Source organism: Akebia trifoliata, chromosome 11 (genome assembly GCF_017979445.1).
Source record: "Akebia trifoliata isolate Shusen 1 chromosome 11, ASM1797944v1, whole genome shotgun sequence".
Classification (NCBI taxonomy): domain Eukaryota; kingdom Viridiplantae; phylum Streptophyta; class Magnoliopsida; order Ranunculales; family Lardizabalaceae; genus Akebia; species Akebia trifoliata.
The window spans coordinates 43,947,777-43,966,522 of record NC_141385.1 but is presented as its reverse complement, the minus strand read 5'-3'; the positions used below and the strand labels follow the sequence as shown (position 1 = coordinate 43,966,522).

Here is an 18,746-nt window from a genome sequence, read left to right as displayed (position 1 = left end):
ATCCGCTGCTATATGTAGTATATACTATTTTTAACAAAATCCGACCTATTGCAGCGGATATTAATATCCGTCGCTAAAGGTACTATCTGTAACAACGGAATACATTATCCGCTGCTATAGTTAGCGACGGAGGCAGCTCATCGCCGCAATAGCTTTTACCGGCGGAAAACTCCGCCGCTGTAGATAAAAAATGTTGTAGTGAAACTAATTTACTGTTTTGGTGCAAGGCACGGATGATGATGATAATAGAGTATCCTAATTTATTGTTTTCAAATAACAAATAAAATAAGCAATATTGCAAAAGCATCACAAACAAACAAAAAGGAAAAAAAAAAATACAGAGATAAAATATGCAATGTGTTTATTGTCTTTGACATTTTTTGTGTTGGACTAGATAACTAGAATTTATCCATCAAAAACACTATTGAGGATCACAATAACATAACCAAAATAACATAGGAACACAACAGTACAAAACTAAAGCATGGGGTGCAAGAGCATCTCTTTCAACATGACCAAGCCTCATTTCCGATTTTGGTGCAAAGTGGTGATACCAACCTGAATCCTCTAACTTATTAGCTACAAATCCTACACTACCACCACATTACAATCTACAACAAAAGTATGATAACTTACTTTTCAACCCAGAATAACCAAAGTAACCTGAGTATCGCTAAAAATTCATTTTCCTGTAGTGATAACTTTGAATTGTTCAATTTATAAGGAACACAAAACATAACCATCAAAGAAATCCAAAACATTAAACAATGTAATTCATGTTGGTATACTCCAAACACTACTCATACATAACAACCTATAAATTAAGACCAATTAAGTGCAACACTAGTACCATAAATGTTCTTAATTAATTTTCATCCAACCTCTAGATCTCATCAAAATAAAATAACTAATAAGAACACTAACAGCTCCCATACACACAGATTTGAAATCAGTAGTTCTACGCATTTGTACTTCTTGAAGAGTCCCTTCAGATGACAACCTGTAGAATTCAAAGGTAATCAATTAATTACCAAAATTATAACAATTGAGAACCTCATAACCTACTTATGAATCATCTATCATATTTAGATTTAATATGTAATTTTGATTCGATGGTAGAACCATCCAATTTAGAACTCAACTTGTTACCGAAATTAGTTCCTAGTGTTTTATGAACTGGTTTGAACAAATGGACCAACTTCAGTGAAGTCGGTCTGGTTCAAATAGAACCATAATTTTTTGAAGAACTATTGATTTGTTCAACCACTGGTCCAAGTAAATCATTTTAAATTTAAAAAATTCTAAATTCTCTTTTCCAAATTCTTATTTGGAAAAGAAAATATGATTTCATCAACGAATGATCCTTTAATAATCAAAACTCAATAATATATATTTAATGTCATATTTTAGGTGCTTAAATGAAAATAAAATTTAGTGATTAAAATTTGCACAATCTTTTTCAATTTGTAATAAATATGAATTGATTGACAAAAATTGAACTCGGATGCCACAGTTGCCCAACCAATACACATTTTTTTAGTCCAATATAGCATTGAAAACATTGCTTGTTATAGCCATAGTTTTAAAACTTGACTTGGATGTTCATCGAGTCAAGTTGATGACAAGCAACTTGACTCAGACGAGTTGACTCGGAGAACAATTTCTATTGAGCCGCCCCCCCTCCCAGTCACCTTGAAGTCTCATTGATCGAGCCGACTCTAGTCAACTCAAAAGTTTCAAAACTAAGGTTACAACTTCACACTATGTCAAATCTGTATTTTCAACCATACCTGTTGAGAACCACTTGCACCAACACTTGAAGAAAACATCTTTCGTGAATATAAATGAAAATCCTGAAAAAGAAAATTATTAGCTTGCAGAAATGTTTAAAATATTGAATTGATTGAATGTGAATTTAATGAAATAACCAATATGATATCGGCCGATACGTTTGATACAAATCAATACATTCCCAGAAAATTCATTCTTTTGTTGTCAATGTTTTGTTTTGGTCTTGGCTGATATCAATACATATCGACCGATACATTTTGATATTTTAAACCATAGCTTCCAGTGTAGCTAATGACATGATTACTAGAAAAATTAAAAGATTAATGATACATGCAACTCATGCCTGAAGCCATTCTTTGTATAAACCAAAAGTTAGAATTTAGAATTTAGAATTTGAAAAGTTGAAGAATGGAAAGTGTTATAATTTAATAAATAAATAAATAAATAAATAAATAATCAAAATTATTGCGAAAAAGTTCAGATCTGGTTTTTCATTATCTCCACAAGTTGATCCAGGAGTAATTAAGAAAGAAAAATATGGTTTCAAAAAGAATGGTTTGAACCACAATCTTAAAACTCTAATTCGACCCGAACATCCACCAAATCAAGTAAAAAATATATTAAATTGTAATATCTAAAAAATATTTCTTAATATCTTAAAATAAATAAAATATTTGTTTTTTGTTCTCCTTAAAAATATAATGATAGTGGAATAAGTTGGTTAAGTTTGTAACCTAGCTAGGGGCATTTTCATTATGAATCGACAAGTTGGTTCCATCGAGTTTGGCAAGTTACAAAATCATATTATTCACAAGGATAATAAATGTTACAAACTATTTGTAAATTCGAAAAAAAAGTGATTTTGAAAAAGTAGTGTTTTTTTTTTAAAGAAAAAGAAAAGAATTAAAAGTTATAAGTTAAAATTGTGATTTTGACCCTACTGTCCGTTAATGTGCATAGATAATTAAGGGGTGCTTAGGGTATTTTAGTGTATTAAAAAAAAAATAGCATACCGTGTCTAAGTTGGGGATGTATGATATCTTGGGCCAATATTCCCCACTCCACTTTTTACATTGTTCCGCTAGCAATGGACATCTGCGAATGTAGAGATTTTGAAGCGTGGTGGGCAGTCCCTCCTTTGGCAAGGTCGCGAGTCCTTCACAATTTGATATAGTCAATTTTTTAAGGGAGATGAGGTTTTTCAATCCATCTGGCAAGAATGTGAGTTTAGGAAGTTCCCAAATAGACATTCGTTGAAGAGATACTAGGTATTTGTAGTCTTCTTCATCATCCTCTACCAATGATTCCAACTCTTCACACCAAAAAATATTAAGATCTTTGAGTGCTTTTAGGTTCTTGAAAAACCCACTGGGTATTACCTTTAGATTTACAAAAGAGTAAATTGTCAAGGAGGAGAGAGAGGTGAAGTATGACAGAGAGCTTAATATCCTCTCGTTGCAGTCCGTCAAACTTAACTCACGAACAGATGTTAAAAATCTTGGAAGAGCAATCAAACTCTTACATTCACCAATGTCAAGTTCACCAAGGCAAGGGAAACAATCTTCTTCTTCTTCAATGCCACCTCTCCATTCTACTAAATTTGGGAATGAATGGATAGAAAGTACTTCCAATGATGGAAAAACAACCTTAGTAACCATGATGCCATCAACAGTAAAACCACCACCTTCTAGATTTAGTTTCCTGAGGGAAGGTAGTTGCCAGAGAGGAGGGAGGGTTTGGCATGATCTACACCACCATAAAGTAACATCCACCAGTTTGGAGAATGAAGGATCCCCTATCCAGCTCGGAAATCTTTCACCACTGTAATTACTGATTTTTAGGATTCTGAGATTATGGTGAGGTTGGAGCTTGTCAAGTACTTCTTCCGCAACACTTGGATCCATAGCAGCATCATCATCATCACCACGCCGCCACTGCCACGAAAGACACAGTTCGTCAATGTATTCTTTATTCTTCAATATGGCCTCTTTCGCATTGACCACATTTTCAAGCCCTGAAATCCGCAATCCACCTCTGAGGTTAATCAATTTCATCAACTGTCCTATCTCATGCCCATTCTCTTTACCAACAATGAAACTTGATAGTGTTCGTAGACATGTTAACCCCCCAATTCCCTTTGGTGTCGAACTAATTTTATAAGCCCCCCGGAAGATAAGATGTCGTAGGTTAATCAAGTTTCTTGTGTCCTTTGGTAACTCAACCAATTCATAACACTTACTAAGATCTAATATCTGCAGATTATGAAGGCTGCTCACTGATTCTGGTAATCTTTGTACCTTGGTATGAGAGAGATCAAGGTATCGTAGGTGTTTTAAATTGCCAATTGAGTCAGGCAACTCTGTGATTCCTGTATTTTTCAAATCCAACACATGGAGGAATTTCATTTGCTGGAATAGATTAGTGGGGAAACTTATAGTTCCAACTGCTCTCTTGGATACTAGTAGAGTGTGTAGCCTTTTGCATTGAAGATACGGCTCAAAAATTGTTAGATCATTTTCTTTATGAGTGATGCATAAAGAATACCGAGCCTTTTCAGAAAAATGATTTAATTTTGTCATCCTCCTTTCTAAAACATTCACCTTCCGAAAGTGACTCTGCTAGATCATGAATCAGATCATGCATCTTGTATATCCAATAGCCAAATCTATCTTTCACATACTGCTGGAAGAATGACCTCCATAACAAATCATCAAAGTAATCACTACCCACATCTTCCATTGCCCTTTGCCCCACCTCGGATGTAATAAAACCTTCCACCATCCACAATTTGACTAAATTCTCCTTGTCAAATACATAATCCTTGGGAAATATGCTACAATACAGGAAGCACTGCTTTAGATGTGAAGGCAAATGATGATAACTTAATCTCAGAGCAGGTAAGATATCACATTTTCCTCCTTGTGGTAATTTCCATATTTCACTCCTCAAAATGTCATTCCATTTCGTTTCTTCTTTTGTACCTTGTAAGAGTCCTCCGAGTGTCTTGACAGCTAAAGGCAAACCCCCGCACTTTATAGCAATTTCCTTGCCAACCGCAACCAAATCTTGATGTTCATCCCAGGTACCCTCAGTTGGAAATGCCCATTTTCCCAGCAATAACAAACAAACTTCATCTGACAAAAGTTTCAAAGAATAATGAGGAATAGTGCCCATGATCTGCGAAACTTTTTTACTTCTTGTAGTGACAATAATTTTACTCCCCTTTGCTCCACATCGCAAGGGAGCTCTTAGGATTTCCCAATCGTTGCGATCTTCGTTCCATACATCATCTAATACGAGAAGAAATTTCTTCCCACTCACTATTTTCTGAATTTTTTCAGTAAGTGAAGTCAATTCCTCATAGTTAGATGATTCCCCGGAAATATTCTCTATGATTGCCTTTGACAGTCTTTTCAAATCAAAATCATCGGACACACAAACCCATCCTTTTAGTTCGAAATGCTTCTTAACATTCTCGTCCTTGTAAATAAGCTGAGCAAGAGTTGTCTTACCGAGTCCACCCATACCGACTATGGGAATAACAGAGAGATCCTTTGAAACAGACCCATCAGATACCAACAGATTTATTAACTTCTCCTTATCTTTTTCTCTACCGAGAACATCTGATTCATGTACCAAGGAGATGGTTTCCGGTTTCTTCCTGATCACTTCTGGTAGCCGCGAGCCTCCATCTCCAACACGAAGATGAAGATCCTTACTTTCTTTTGCAATCCTTTCTAATTTCTCATTAATGTCCTTTATCTTATGACTTATCTCATATCGAAATTGAAGTGATTTTAAGCCCAAACATGACAAGAAGAAATTGCATACCTGCTTCCACTTACTATTTTGATTTTCATCTTCCTCCAATTTAGATCGTAAAGCTTCGGTTGCAAACTCGTCCAATACATCTTCGGCATCGTAAGCGACATCTTTAAGCTTTCTCATCCAATCTCTCACCTGGTTCGATTGGATTTGCTTTTCCTCGGCATCCTGAAGAACGGATTGAATTGCTGACAAGTAACTCGAGAATTTGTCCAACTCCTCCTTAACACCCCATACCAATTCAAACTCTTTTACAATTTTTGAGCCAAGCAGCGCAAATACAGGTTTTAGGAAAGCAGATGCAGCAGATTCTGCCATTTTCATCATTATGTATCTTTTAAGGAATCTCTCAATCAGATAGCAAGTTGCAACTGATGATGTTTAAAGGCGAAGAAGAAAGAAAGAGACAGCAGTAGCAATAGCTTTTGACTTTTTATTTTTATTTTTATTTTAGGGGGTGGGAATAATATAGTAGAACATCAATTATTGAGAGTAATTCTATTGGCATCCCAGATTTTACTTATTACAACTCAACTAAACTTTATAAGTTGAATGATGGTACAATTCTCATTTTAGGAGAGAAATAGTTCTGATATTTTTCTCATTTTATTACATCATCATCTTTAGGTTGTTGGAGACTTGGAGTAGATGATTCACGTTGGTTGATTTTCTCTCTTTGGATTGTTGTTGTTAATGGTATTTTTTTTTTTTATATCTGTCTTGTACAATTTTAATTTATTATGATGTGGAAATGTTGTTGGTTCGAATTTTAAACAACGAGTTAGGTTAAGCTGTACATGATAAATAATTAAAATAATTGGAGTGTAACAAATAGAAGTTGGGGTGCCAATAGAAGTTCTCATTATTGAAAATCTCATTTTTATTGTTAAAAGTCAAGACTAAGACCATGGTTTTAAAAAGTTAAAACTCGCGGAGTCCAATCGGTTGGGAAATGACCAAAATCAGGTGATGAAATAAACTTAAAGTGCTTATATTAGTTTTATTTAAAGTTTGAAAATGATATAAATAACAGTTATATTTAAAAAGACATTAATATTTAACATCGGGAAATTTAACAACCCGAGAAAGAAAGATCTCTAAATTACCATGGTAGTACACATCTCAAACTATTTACCAAATCGTTTTTTGATAAGGATCAGATGTGAAATCAATCAGATACCAGATTGGACTTCTCCAGGATCAGGATTTTTATTATAATCTCAATATTATGATCCGATACAATTGGATCGGATCTGGATTGGATAAAATCCAATTTTGATATATAAAATTCAAATAAACTTCAAATATTAATATAATTTTTAATTTTTATCATATTTTATTGGATTGGATTCTGGTTGATCCAAGATCAATCTTACAGTTATAGGATCTGTCTTATTGGATTGGGGATCTAATTGGAACCCAAATTCTCGATCCATATTCAAAGTTATTGGATTGAAATGGATTGGATTTTGGGTCTGATCCAGTCCATTGACAGCCCTACTAGTATACACCAAAAGTCAACATGATAGGTGACTTTTACTCATTGGATTTGACTAGTTAATTTACTGTTTGAATCCAAGGTGTTAGTGTAAAAAATCATCATCATGATATGTATATCAATCAGTGGGTCTTAAAGATTGTGCCACAGGACAAGAAAAGGAGATTACTTCAAACTCCTGATGCCTTGGGGGCATTGGGATCTTGTATACGTTTGTTCACACTTTTGCTACTCAAAAGCACTCCTGCCATCTATAGACCAATTTTTTGCTCCTAATATAAATGATAATGGCGAACGTATTCAGAGGCAAAACATTTAAAAGTGAACCCCGCACAATTTTAATTTAACCAATTAGAAAGAAATTTTTTACAAGTGGACTATCAAGAGAAGCTCTAATACTTAGGGCCTAACTAGAAAGAAACCCCTCCATCAGAGACCTTTAAGTAATTTTTTCTGTAATTTTTTTCTGAAAACATACGATGCTTCTGCATCTAGGTATGCTGAAACCCCTAATTAAAATGGGAAAATTACTTAAATGGTCCTAACAAAAGATTTTCTTTCTAGTTAATTATTAACTTTTAGGGGTTAGTTAAATAGTCCATTCAGTAAATCCCTCTTTTCTATTCAGTGCTTGAACCCTACTCTAAACATTTTTCATGATTGTAACGTTAAAATTACTCTAATCATTCAAACTCATTATTTTTAACAAAAAAAATTTGATTTCCAACATTCCAATCAAGTTTTGGAGACACCACAACGATGAAAATGATTTGAGAAGGAAGAAGTTATTTTTAAGGATTTTGAGATGTATGTAAAAAAATATGAGCTTTCAATTGTTTTGTTTCATTTTTAGATGAAAATCAATGAAGGATGGTTCTTTTGATTTGAAATCGTCTACACAAGTCATTATGAAAAAAATTTAAGTTGATCTTTCCATGTATTTCAGTTAGAAAAACTCTGTAAAAAAAAAAAAAAAAACAAGGGATTTTACAATATTGAGTTAGACAATTATTTTTAAGTTCAATATTTTTATCGTCAAATTCGACATTTTTAAAATAATTGTCGAACTCAACAATAATAAAAACTTGTGAGCTTGACAATTATTTTTAAAATGTCGAATTATGCTGTAAAGCCCACCTGTTTTCATTTTTTCGAGTTTTTCCACCCAAAAACACATAAAATGATTGACTTAAAATTTAACATAACGACTTGTGTAAATGATTTCAAACCAAAAAAACTATCATCGTTCAATTTTCATAAAAAAAAACAAGCAAAACAAATAAAAAACTCTAATTTCATTTTTTGTTATAAATTGTAGGGAAAAAATACATCTTAAAATTCAAAATCCAAAGCACATCATTTACATTTGTCATTCACGATAAAAAATTGTCGGAAATGATTGGAATCACCATTGGAAAACCTAAGTATACGAAGAGGATGAAAAAGGGGTAATTTCGGTATTTCAAAAATATTATAACCCAAGATGGAGTTGAAGGACCATTAAGAAAAGAAAGTTTTACTAAATAAACTGTTAAGAGAAGAACTAAAGCTTGGGGACTAATAATTAGAAAGAAAACCTTCCACTAGGGATCACTAAGTAATTTTCCCAATTAAAATACCCTCTTGAATGTTTATCTTAAATTAATGGTCTAAAAATTAATATATTTTTTAAAATATCGAACACAGCTACTTTTCAAAGATATTTTAAACCCTTTCAGACAAAATCAAAGAAATATGCACATTGAAGGATCTAAAAAAGCAAGAGACAGCAAAACACATTGAGGTCGCAAGATAAAATATGAACATGTGAACACAATAGAATTAATTAGAAGAGAATGATGATGACACAATTAAGGGGCACCTGGTAACAAGTTGCATCCTGTGCACCTATAAAATTTGGGGCCATGCAATTTGGAACTTGTTAGAAACCAAAACTTGAATCTGCTTTTCATCTTATATGTTATGTAAATATAGCTACTGTTACCTTACAATATTTTTGATGTGTATTGATGTGTATTGTCAAAAATTGTTGTGTGGTACATCATGTTACACTCCTGTAAATCTATGACGGACGGCTCTCTTGATGCTTTGTATTATATTTATTTTTGCCCGAGTCAGATAAAAAAGGTATGCGGGCATGTTAAAAGATGCAGAAAGGTACAATAGAAAAGGTCACGTTGTGTTTAATAAAACAGCAGCATTGAAGGTACCCACCACTCCCTCACCTAAAAGGCGCATTGCAGCACCCCTCGAGAACTTCCTTGCAAACAGGAAGCAAGAGACAAAGGTTGAATCAGATCGACACCACTCAGTCCGATACTCAGTCTCATAGTATACATGGTTCATGTCCTGCCAGATTGTATAACAGAAAATTGAAGTATTAAAGAACAATCCAGGAAGCCAGAGGTGTAGATCAAGCAAGCTCAAAATTAAGTTCAGGAAGAAAAAAAAAAGGGCCTTAAAAAGCATATAACCAGGATCACATATCACATGGAACAAGGTCTGGGTTCTGCCTTTTAATTAACCGGAAAAAAAAGCTGTTAAGAAGTCATGGAATTCGTATAAACTCTGAGCCATTCACTAAAATTAAGATTTTCATTTTTTTGGGAGACTCCATCCAATCTTTTCAGTTCTACTAAAAATTGATATGTTAGATTTTACTCTTTTACTATACACTCATTGCTAAATGAGAAAACACACATGTAATTGTGCAAGTGTACTAAGCATTGAGGAATAAAGGGAGATCAGATGAGGTAATTTACCTTTATTACTTTGATTTGTTGAGGACCTGCATCGGCATAACCGAACGTGACAGGATGCCAAGTCATTTCTGTTTTTCTTGTAGACTGATTCCACAAGGTGTAGGTCACTGCTCTTCGTTCAAGTTCACTTTCAAGCTCACTCATCTAATGGTGAAGAATAATAGAAATAAGTGGGATGAACAAGAGAGTAAACTTTAAGTTGTTCCAAACATACAAGGCAATTTATTATCAATGATGGCAACAAAAAACCTTACTTTAAAATAATAATAATAATAATAACCTTAATAAATAATGAATTTAAAATAAAAGGAAAATTCAAGAAATTACTGATTACCGCAAATAGCGTCTGCACGTAATGTTCGTCTGGAATACAGTTGTGTTGCTTTTGAAGTTTCTGCATTTGATATTCAGATACTATCAGGACAAGGATAATTTACTTTAGAAGGGTAGGAACCATTTTTAAGAGCAAATACAGCATCTAGTAAATCATGGACAAAGAATCTCTCTCGAGTCGGTCTGCATTCTATCTTCCTAACTGTGCACAAGGTGAACCTAATCCATTATCTATATATAATTAGAAAGAAATACTCGAATCACCAATAAAAAGGTAGGAAATAAGCCCTCCAGTCCTCTCTTTGTCATAGAGACCAAACACATCTAGGTAGTAGGCCAACCAGTCAATGGATCCTTCAAAATCGACCTTCTAAATGAACTAACTGATTCGAAGTGCTAAGTGGTAAGGTGTGTAGAGTGGAGTGTTGTTCCCATTTCCTAGGTTCGAACCCCCTCGAACCCAATTTCATTTGCTAACCACTAACCCTATACCTATCAAAAAAATAAATGAACTGATTGACCCTAAGCAACAAAACATAACCATCACATCCATAGATTTTTTTAATCTACACGACTTTGTTTGTCTGTTTTTTTCATTCTCTATTTATTTAATATAAATCAGGCATTTGTCTAACAAAAAAAAAATGAGAGCTACCAAATTCTATGATCTTGACATGAGTATTCCTCACAACTGAAAGGATAAAGCAACAAAGCCTGAAGGAAAATAATCTAATTTTGGTGTAATAGTACTTTTCTGAACAAATTACTTGCCAGATTACTCCCATCTTTTTTTCTTTTTTTTTTTTAATATTATTATTGTGAAGATAGGATGTTAATTATGTACCTCAATCCGCTCTTTTCCATTGCAATATATTTACAGATTCCAATATATTTTCCACCCCCAAGCCAAAAAAAAAGTTTGTCATGGTTAGAATTAAAAAGAAAAAATCTTTTTGGTCAAATACCCTTAGTTTTAAACTTTTTTTTGACAATTGAAAAGGTATTTTAGGTCATTTGACAATGATGAGGTAAAATGACCTAAATATAGTTTTCTACCGTTTTATGACAGTTGAAAGGGTATTTGAGGCCATTTGACCTAATCTTTCCTATAAACCCTAAATTTCATTTCCTCACAAAAAATCTACAATCATTCTCCCTCTACCATCTTAATCTGGATTGTAATACTTGATCGACACTAATATATTTCAACCAAGTAGTCATTTTTTTAAATATTTTCGGAATGTTTCAATCCAGAGCATCTCAGTTTCCTCCCATGACATTGCCACAAAATAAGATTTTACACCTTAACACCAGATATTCAGAAAACACTAAACCTTGAAACTAATCTTCTCCAGAAACGATAGCTCTAATTCCAAAAGTAATCTGAATGATGATTTTATTAGTCACAGTATCCTAAGGTGAGGATATTAAATGTGGTATATCAGTAGAGGAGAGATCACTCACAAGATTCTGCTTTCCCTTACTAAGGTCAATTGGTGGTCGTCGCTGCAGAATGAAAGCATTAAAAAAAGATAATTAGAAAAGTTCAATATAATGGAAATGAATACCGGCTAGGCACTCAAAAACATTTCCATGGTGGAGCGCATTATGTATGCAAAAGCACTTGTGCTCTGATGATGCAAGTACAAATGATAGTATGAAAAAATTCAAGATCTACATGTAACATCCCACTACATAAACAAGTGGCATGGAAAGAGGGAGAAAATCTGAACCTTCGATACATTGAAATATGGTAAGGAAATGAATTACATGCATCATTGCATACCTTGCAATATTTCTTGAAGACCGGAAGGATAATATCATCATCCACGATCACCTCTGCATGTTTTCGAACTAATGTAATCCACTGAAAGCAAAAAATCAAATGCAAGAACAACATTATAATAGCAATCAATGCTTGAATAAGAAAACATTCATAAACTGAATTGAATATGGACCAAACGACCACCAATATATATGGACTGCATGTCCATGTGGCACCCAAAAAATACATGATTGGGTGCCACATGGATGTAGAGCATAAAATTTTATTAACTCCAAATAAACAAAATTAAAAATAAAAAAAAAATAAATAAATAAAAATAAAAAGACATTTTTTGACCATAGGATTTAAATTTTAAATCTGGGATTTCAGTGACCATCCATTTTCAAAGTCAAGATTTGATCCCAAAAAAAAGTTTATTTTTTGAATAAAAAAATAAAATAAATTCAAATCCAACCTAGACCATGAAGCCCAAATGAGGACTCAGTCCCTACAATGTTTTTGTGTGCACAATCGAAAACCAAGGGGTTGTCCAGAAACACGGACAAGTAGAAGTCATGTTTTGTTTTCCCTGAAAGCATAATCTGAAAATCAGGCCTCTTGGAGATTAAAAAAAATGAGCGGTCATTTCCCATTCATTACTCCCTGCTTACGACAAGCGAAAAAAACACAGGTTTTCCCCCATCTTATTCAAAGCACCCAATACTCCCAAGTCAATTGACTTGTGACTCAGCAAGTCAAAGGCAGTTGTTAGACATCCAAAGTCAATGAGTTGACATCTAGGTTGGTTTAGAAGCAACCCCACTCAACAAAGTCCACAGGAATTTTTAGACGACTAACTTTCATGATTCAACAGTGATTCAGTCAAATTATGCAAGGAATCACAAATAACAAAAATATGTGCTTAACCAGGATGCACCATTTTTTAAGAATTTGTGACAGAAACCATGTCCCACCCATGTGTCATAGACATGGCAACACAATTTACATGCTCTGGGCAAGAATGCTATAGGCTTCCTCGGCCTCATGCTCTGGCATCCCTAATCCTAACAGAACATGTTCAATTCCTGGACTGCCGTAATCGCTCGTTCATGGCTAGGTGACTACTATTTTAGTTGGTTGGTTCCCACAAGCTAGTTAGTGTTCAGAAGATGTGAACTGAATTCTTGATTGAATCAATTTATGTTCGACCCAATCCAATAAACGTCTCCTTTTAATTGGCGACTATCAAATAAATCAGAAAATGTTACGAAATTTATATTAACCGCATTCAGTATAAGCTATAAGGTTTTGTAAGTGTAAATTTATTTGGTAATTTGTACCTGAGTTGAAAACCGACACAATTGTTTGTGTTTTTATTAGATAGTTTTTAAAGAAAGTATTGCTTTAAATTTATTACACATTTTAATTAAAAAAAATTAGTAACTCATCCACATAGCCAAGCAGAGTCACAGGCCAAGCTTTTAAGTTGATATAGACTCCTGAATTTTCAGACCTCGGTGTGATGCTAAATGGTAAATTTAAAGAGAAGAAGGAAAACCTGGGATCCTTTTCGCCATTTGTCCTTCGGTATAACAGGTGACATCTTTGGATTGTAACGAACTTGCTTTGGGTCAAGAAAGCTAGAATGCAGAAGTGTATACAAGAGAAAGAACAGCATAAGAAAATGCAAAATAAAATAACAAGTTACTTCGGGCAATTGATATTGAATCACCAAAAGAGAAACCAGTACTGCTTATGCCAGGAATCAGAATCCCTCTACGTACCTGTCCACAAAGCTTCTTGGAGAAGACATCACATAGTTGTATATGTAGCTGAAGTTGTACAAAGGAACACAGCTGTACAATCATTAACTTCATCAGTATACAAAAATAGAATTTTCAAAAAATCAACTGGAAACATAGGCATATATATTCCCATTCACTGCCTTCCAAGAACCAATGGTGCGTTTGTAAAGTGCTTATGACAATTCAGTCTTTTTTTTTTTTTCTCTTTCTTTTTTGATAGAATAAAAATTTATTAAAAACAGCACAAAAATAAGTAAGAAGGTCAAGCATACCCACCTAACACAAAGAGATGATAGAAAAAGAAAAAATCAAAATCCCGCAACTTACTCTATATTCTTACAAACCATTAAACATGGGGCCTTCAACGAATACACCCTTAAACCCCTTAAAGATTTCATACCAAAAGAATGGGAATCCTAAAATGCTAATGATAACCTGATGTAGAGTGTGATCATTCCTTTCGAACACACGAAAATCCCTATCCTTCCAAATGCCCCAACAAACAGAAGATGGGGTCAAACTCCTTAAGATCCTTTGTCTAGAGGTAAAGGCCAAAGTTTGAAATGGAGATGTTCTGGATAGGGAAGCACCAAAAAATTTGGAATAGGGAATAAAATGTGTGAATTGCAATAGATGAGCTATTGATTGAAAGCTTCACCAGTCATTTTTATTTTAAATAACCACCAACGAAGACTAAATTTTCATAACTTGGCACTTTTAATCTACCTAATCGGCTGCGATTATAAAGTTGGGTTCCTCAAATTTTTTATCCAAACACCCATAATGATGGAGACATCAAAAATCATGGGCCATTATTTACTAGGTTTTGTAACTCACTAATGAATTGGACGAATTTTAGGGATATAAGATTTTTTTTGTTTTAGGATATTTGAGACCACCTTGTTTTACAAGTTAATTATTAGGTATTTTAACTTTATTAGAAGAGTTTTTGTTTAGAAATTTTACTACATTTTTGAAAAGATTCTATTTCGGGAAAGTTTATATTTTAGGCAGGTTTCTATTTTGGGAATTATACAATTCAGTAAAGTTACTTTGGAGTAGAAGGTAAAGTCAAATTAGAAGTCCTTTTGATTTTAACAGTTCGCCTTTTCTTTTTAAACAATTTAATAGATTGTTTTCGGAAGATTTTGATGAATAAATTCTTTTTGTTTATAGCTTGAATGTCAGGGCATTCAACTTGGTGATGCCATAGAAATGTTGGGGTGATTCCAAGGTAAATCTATCATCTTTTTTATTTTTAATCGTTTTTTTTAACGTTTTCTTTTATTTTCTATTTTGAACACATCAAAAATCCATGAAGAACTCAAAAATCCTTTAACCCCATCAAAAAATCCATCCAATCCTCCTTTCACCACAAATATTGTAATGGGTCAAAGATACATCAATGAAGAAAATTGTGGATAAGGTCTTTCTACAAGAAATTTGATGCTCTAACAACATTCCCCATGGGTATATTCGGGTGTGTGGGAGGAGAACACTCCCACCTGGAGCCTTACTTCTCCACCTAGATGACATGGACGACGCCTATTTAGACATTCGTCGGTGGAACGAGTCAAAGGGGAAGACGAAAGAGGAGGAGGATCCAAGAGAGAGACTCCCTTGTGAGGGAGGAAAATGAGGAAAGATCCAACCCTTCCTCTGATGTCCTAGAGCTCTCTTTTATAGACAAGTAAGCATTAAGTTACTAAAATGCCCCTCTCCCATGACCCATAAAGTGACGAATTCCTTAGATAAAATGGTAGAATTTGCAATTACACGATCATAACAATCTCTTGGACTCCAAACCTATGGTCTCTTTGTCCTCCCACATTGACTATGTTTTTGCCACCTCACGTACAGTTGATCCACATGGCATATACGTGGAGCAACTCATTTTTTACTATCAACAAATACTATAACATTAATCATTTCTCCAAATCTACCATATATCATATTATCTCTACTTCATACTCCTAAATCTAATTACAATACTATATTGCAAAATTTTCGTTTATTCCTTTAACATATAGTCAATTGAAATTGTTGAAACCTTCACAAAGGCCAATAAAACCTTTTGAACCTGAAACCCTTTTTATAAAAAAAAATTATTCTTCGTCACCGCCTAATTAGCCTTTCTCCCATCCTAAAGTAGAACAGACTTAGAATAGATAAAATCTAGGTTGTCATGCATCACATACAATGGTTCAAAGTTCTATTCTATTTTAGAATGTTTCTACGAACATTCCGCTTTAAATCGAGGCTAGAACAAACAATGTCCCTAAAACATTAAATGTTTCGAATTATCTCGAAATATTTATGCCGCAACTATCTCGATTGAAATTGTCTCGATTTTCTCCACCATCAAAACATTGCATCAAGAATAGAATTTAAACCTTGCTCATAACAAAGGTTTAAAATTTCGTTTTGAAAGAATATTTCAATCAAGGAAAAAAACTGAAACATTCACCAAAATAAAATGAAATGAAATACTTCAAAATATTAGAATTTTTTTGAAAGATTTCCAAAACATTCATCAACATTTTAAAGATAAATATTGTTAAGAAAAAAAAAAACCTTTGATTCTGGCCATGTTTTGTATTAGAATACTCAACTAACACTACATATAGGACAATGTATTCCAAAACGGTACGATACTTTACTCCATGCATAACTACTTGCCACCATCCCCAACACCCTCATTATGATACTTGAAGGAAGTCTCCTATCCAACAAATGGTTCTTCTTAATATATCTCACTTTGAATGCAGAAGCAATCATATTCAAAGTATTCTTCATTATTTTAATGATGAAAAATCTTTAGCAAAAATTTTAACTATTGTAAGGCCAAAGACCGAGAAAAAGGGATAGGTAACTGAACCACTCTTGGTTATTAGGCATCTAAGAAATCACATCATAAGCTAAATGTGTTCAATGCCAAAGCTGTCATCATGTTGCTCGTCCTGGCTTGGAACTTCTAGCAACCTTCATAAGAGTTAAATCTTTAGCTTTCAAACGAAGTGGCTCTCACAACAAACCTTATAAAACTCTTATATCCAGTCAATGGACAAAGAACATATTTGTTAATTCACAGGTAGTCATTTTTTCTTCCTTTCTTTTTTTGTTTTTAATTTTTTTTTATAGTATGCTTTGGACTTGAACCCACGACCTCAAAGTTGTATTGAAATATGTTGACCAACTATGGATCCGAGCTCTAGAGGTGTTCATTTCTTTCTTAACCAAAGAGAACTAAAATTTGGCTATTTCTCATAAACAAAGCGGACAAGATGGAAAAACCTAAGACTAAAACCAAGATTGGCATGAAAACCTCAAACATCACATTCGTGGAAATTCGGGATTTGACATCAACCTTGAACATAGAATTACAAAAGTGCCAAGATTGGTAAATGAGGTGGTGGATGATCTATTAAAGGAACGTGGTCTTACAAATGATCTCTCCATTGTATTTCGTTACTTATCCATTTTTTTCCTATATTGTTTGTGTGTTCCTTCCTATTTGTTCTTTCTTGCACTTTACTTTTACAGTTTCCCATAATAAAAAATATTGTTATCGATAAATGAAAATCAGGCACAAAACACAGGTCCTCACAAATTAAACATATTCTAACTTTACAAATTCTTCATCAAGAAAACATCCATAGCTGGGAATAAAAAAACATTTCAGTTAAGAGAACTAAACCTACCTATCAGAGAGGAGAACAAATCTCTGATTTGCCGGATCTTGAAGAGCTTCTCCAATTAACAACCTCTCCGCTTCAATCATACTGGATTCTCCCCAAACAACCTACAACACCACAACTGAATCAATTGCAGCATAAAACACCACCAACTCAACTCATGCACAACTAAAACAACAAACTGACCATAAACAAACAGCTCCGAATCCAAAAATGACAGACTAAATAAACAAAAAGGAGAGACTTTTTTTTTTCTAAAATAGATTCGAATACCTGAACGCTCTTCCTCAATTGTCGTCCGTAAAAGAAAGCCGACCTAGTCGTGGATTCATCAAACACAAAACCAGGCTCCGAATGAACATAAATAGAGAAATTCGCCGCATCTCCATTCTGTAAACCCCCCAAATTCAAAATCAACCAACAAATCAAAATTCAAACCTTGCCTTGCTTTCAAAAATCTCAGAAATGGTGAACTAAACAGAACAGGAAAAAAAAAACCTCGAAGAAGCTCCCCCATAAAAAATCGAGAGGGAGACTTTTACGAGCGAGAAAGAGAAAAGCGATCTTCGGAGGGCCTTCGAAGTGCTGATCTTCAAAACGACGAGATCTACGAAGGGAAGAAGCGATGGAAGATTGAAGCTTAGATTGAGAATGGAGTCTTAGAAGAGCAAAGAAACAGAGAATAACAGATAGAGAGATCACGAGCTTCGATCCGATCCAGAAAACTTGTCGTACGGACAACGAAGGTCTCTTCTTCGTCATGGCTGCTTCTTCTAGACTTCCTGATACATATAAATAAGAAAATCAGATCGAAACAGAGTTTTATTTTATTTTAATTTTTAAGAGAGAAAGAAAAGTAGTGAGGGATAAAGATTAAAGAGAGGTTTTTTTTTACATTAAGGAAATTAAAAAGCTCATTTAAACAGCATTTTCCAGCTGTTGTGTATCAGTTGCCGTTGCGTAATTTCTCTCAAACTCAGTTTCGAGAGAGAGGGAGAGAGAGAAGAGGTCTTCACAGAAGGACACCCGGGCAACGTTGGTGTTTCGGTTTGGGGGTTATCTTAGGTGTTAACTGTGATTATGGTTTCAAATCTCAGTTTGACCCATGCTTTTAAAACTCGGTTTTGCGGCTTGTCTCGTCCTTGTCAGATACCGAGTCATCTTGGAAGAGTTTTCTTAAAACATGAAATAAATCTTTTATAAGTTCAGCAGCCCTAATGTTTGCCAAGTTTGGTGCCAAACATTTTTCAAAATATGGGTTAGAAGCTTTGG

At 34.0% G+C, this 18,746-nt stretch overlaps 1 protein-coding gene and 1 pseudogene across 3 annotated transcripts; both read right to left on the bottom strand.

The window, feature by feature from the left end:
- Positions 1-173: 173 nt before the first annotated feature.
- LOC147391919 (putative disease resistance protein RGA4 pseudogene) lies at positions 174-6,021 on the bottom strand (annotated as a pseudogene). Its single transcript, XR_015183044.1, has 3 exons — positions 2,805-6,021; positions 1,791-1,853; positions 174-1,000 (listed from the first exon to the last, which is right to left on the bottom strand). The product of XR_015183044.1 is annotated as a putative disease resistance protein RGA4 pseudogene (transcript).
- A 3,103-nt stretch (positions 6,022-9,124) lies between these two features.
- Positions 9,125-18,543, bottom strand: LOC147391918 (glycosyltransferase BC10-like). 2 transcript variants are annotated; one of them, XM_086458863.1, is made up of 11 exons: positions 18,370-18,541; positions 17,973-18,256; positions 17,748-17,864; positions 17,481-17,581; positions 13,759-13,830; positions 13,533-13,614; positions 11,996-12,076; positions 11,674-11,715; positions 10,211-10,270; positions 9,877-10,020; positions 9,125-9,463 (listed from the first exon to the last, which is right to left on the bottom strand). In XM_086458863.1, exons 2-11 carry the CDS (start codon positions 18,234-18,236, stop codon positions 9,287-9,289), a joined length of 1,140 nt encoding a protein of 379 aa, XP_086314989.1. In that variant the 5' UTR covers positions 18,237-18,256; positions 18,370-18,541; the 3' UTR covers positions 9,125-9,286. The 2 variants fall into 2 exon arrangements, with proteins under 2 accessions (XP_086314989.1, XP_086314990.1); XM_086458864.1 differs by lacking the exon at positions 9,125-9,463 and having other exon boundaries at positions 9,879-10,020; positions 10,204-10,270; positions 18,370-18,543.
- Between the last annotated feature and the right edge of the window lie 203 nt (positions 18,544-18,746).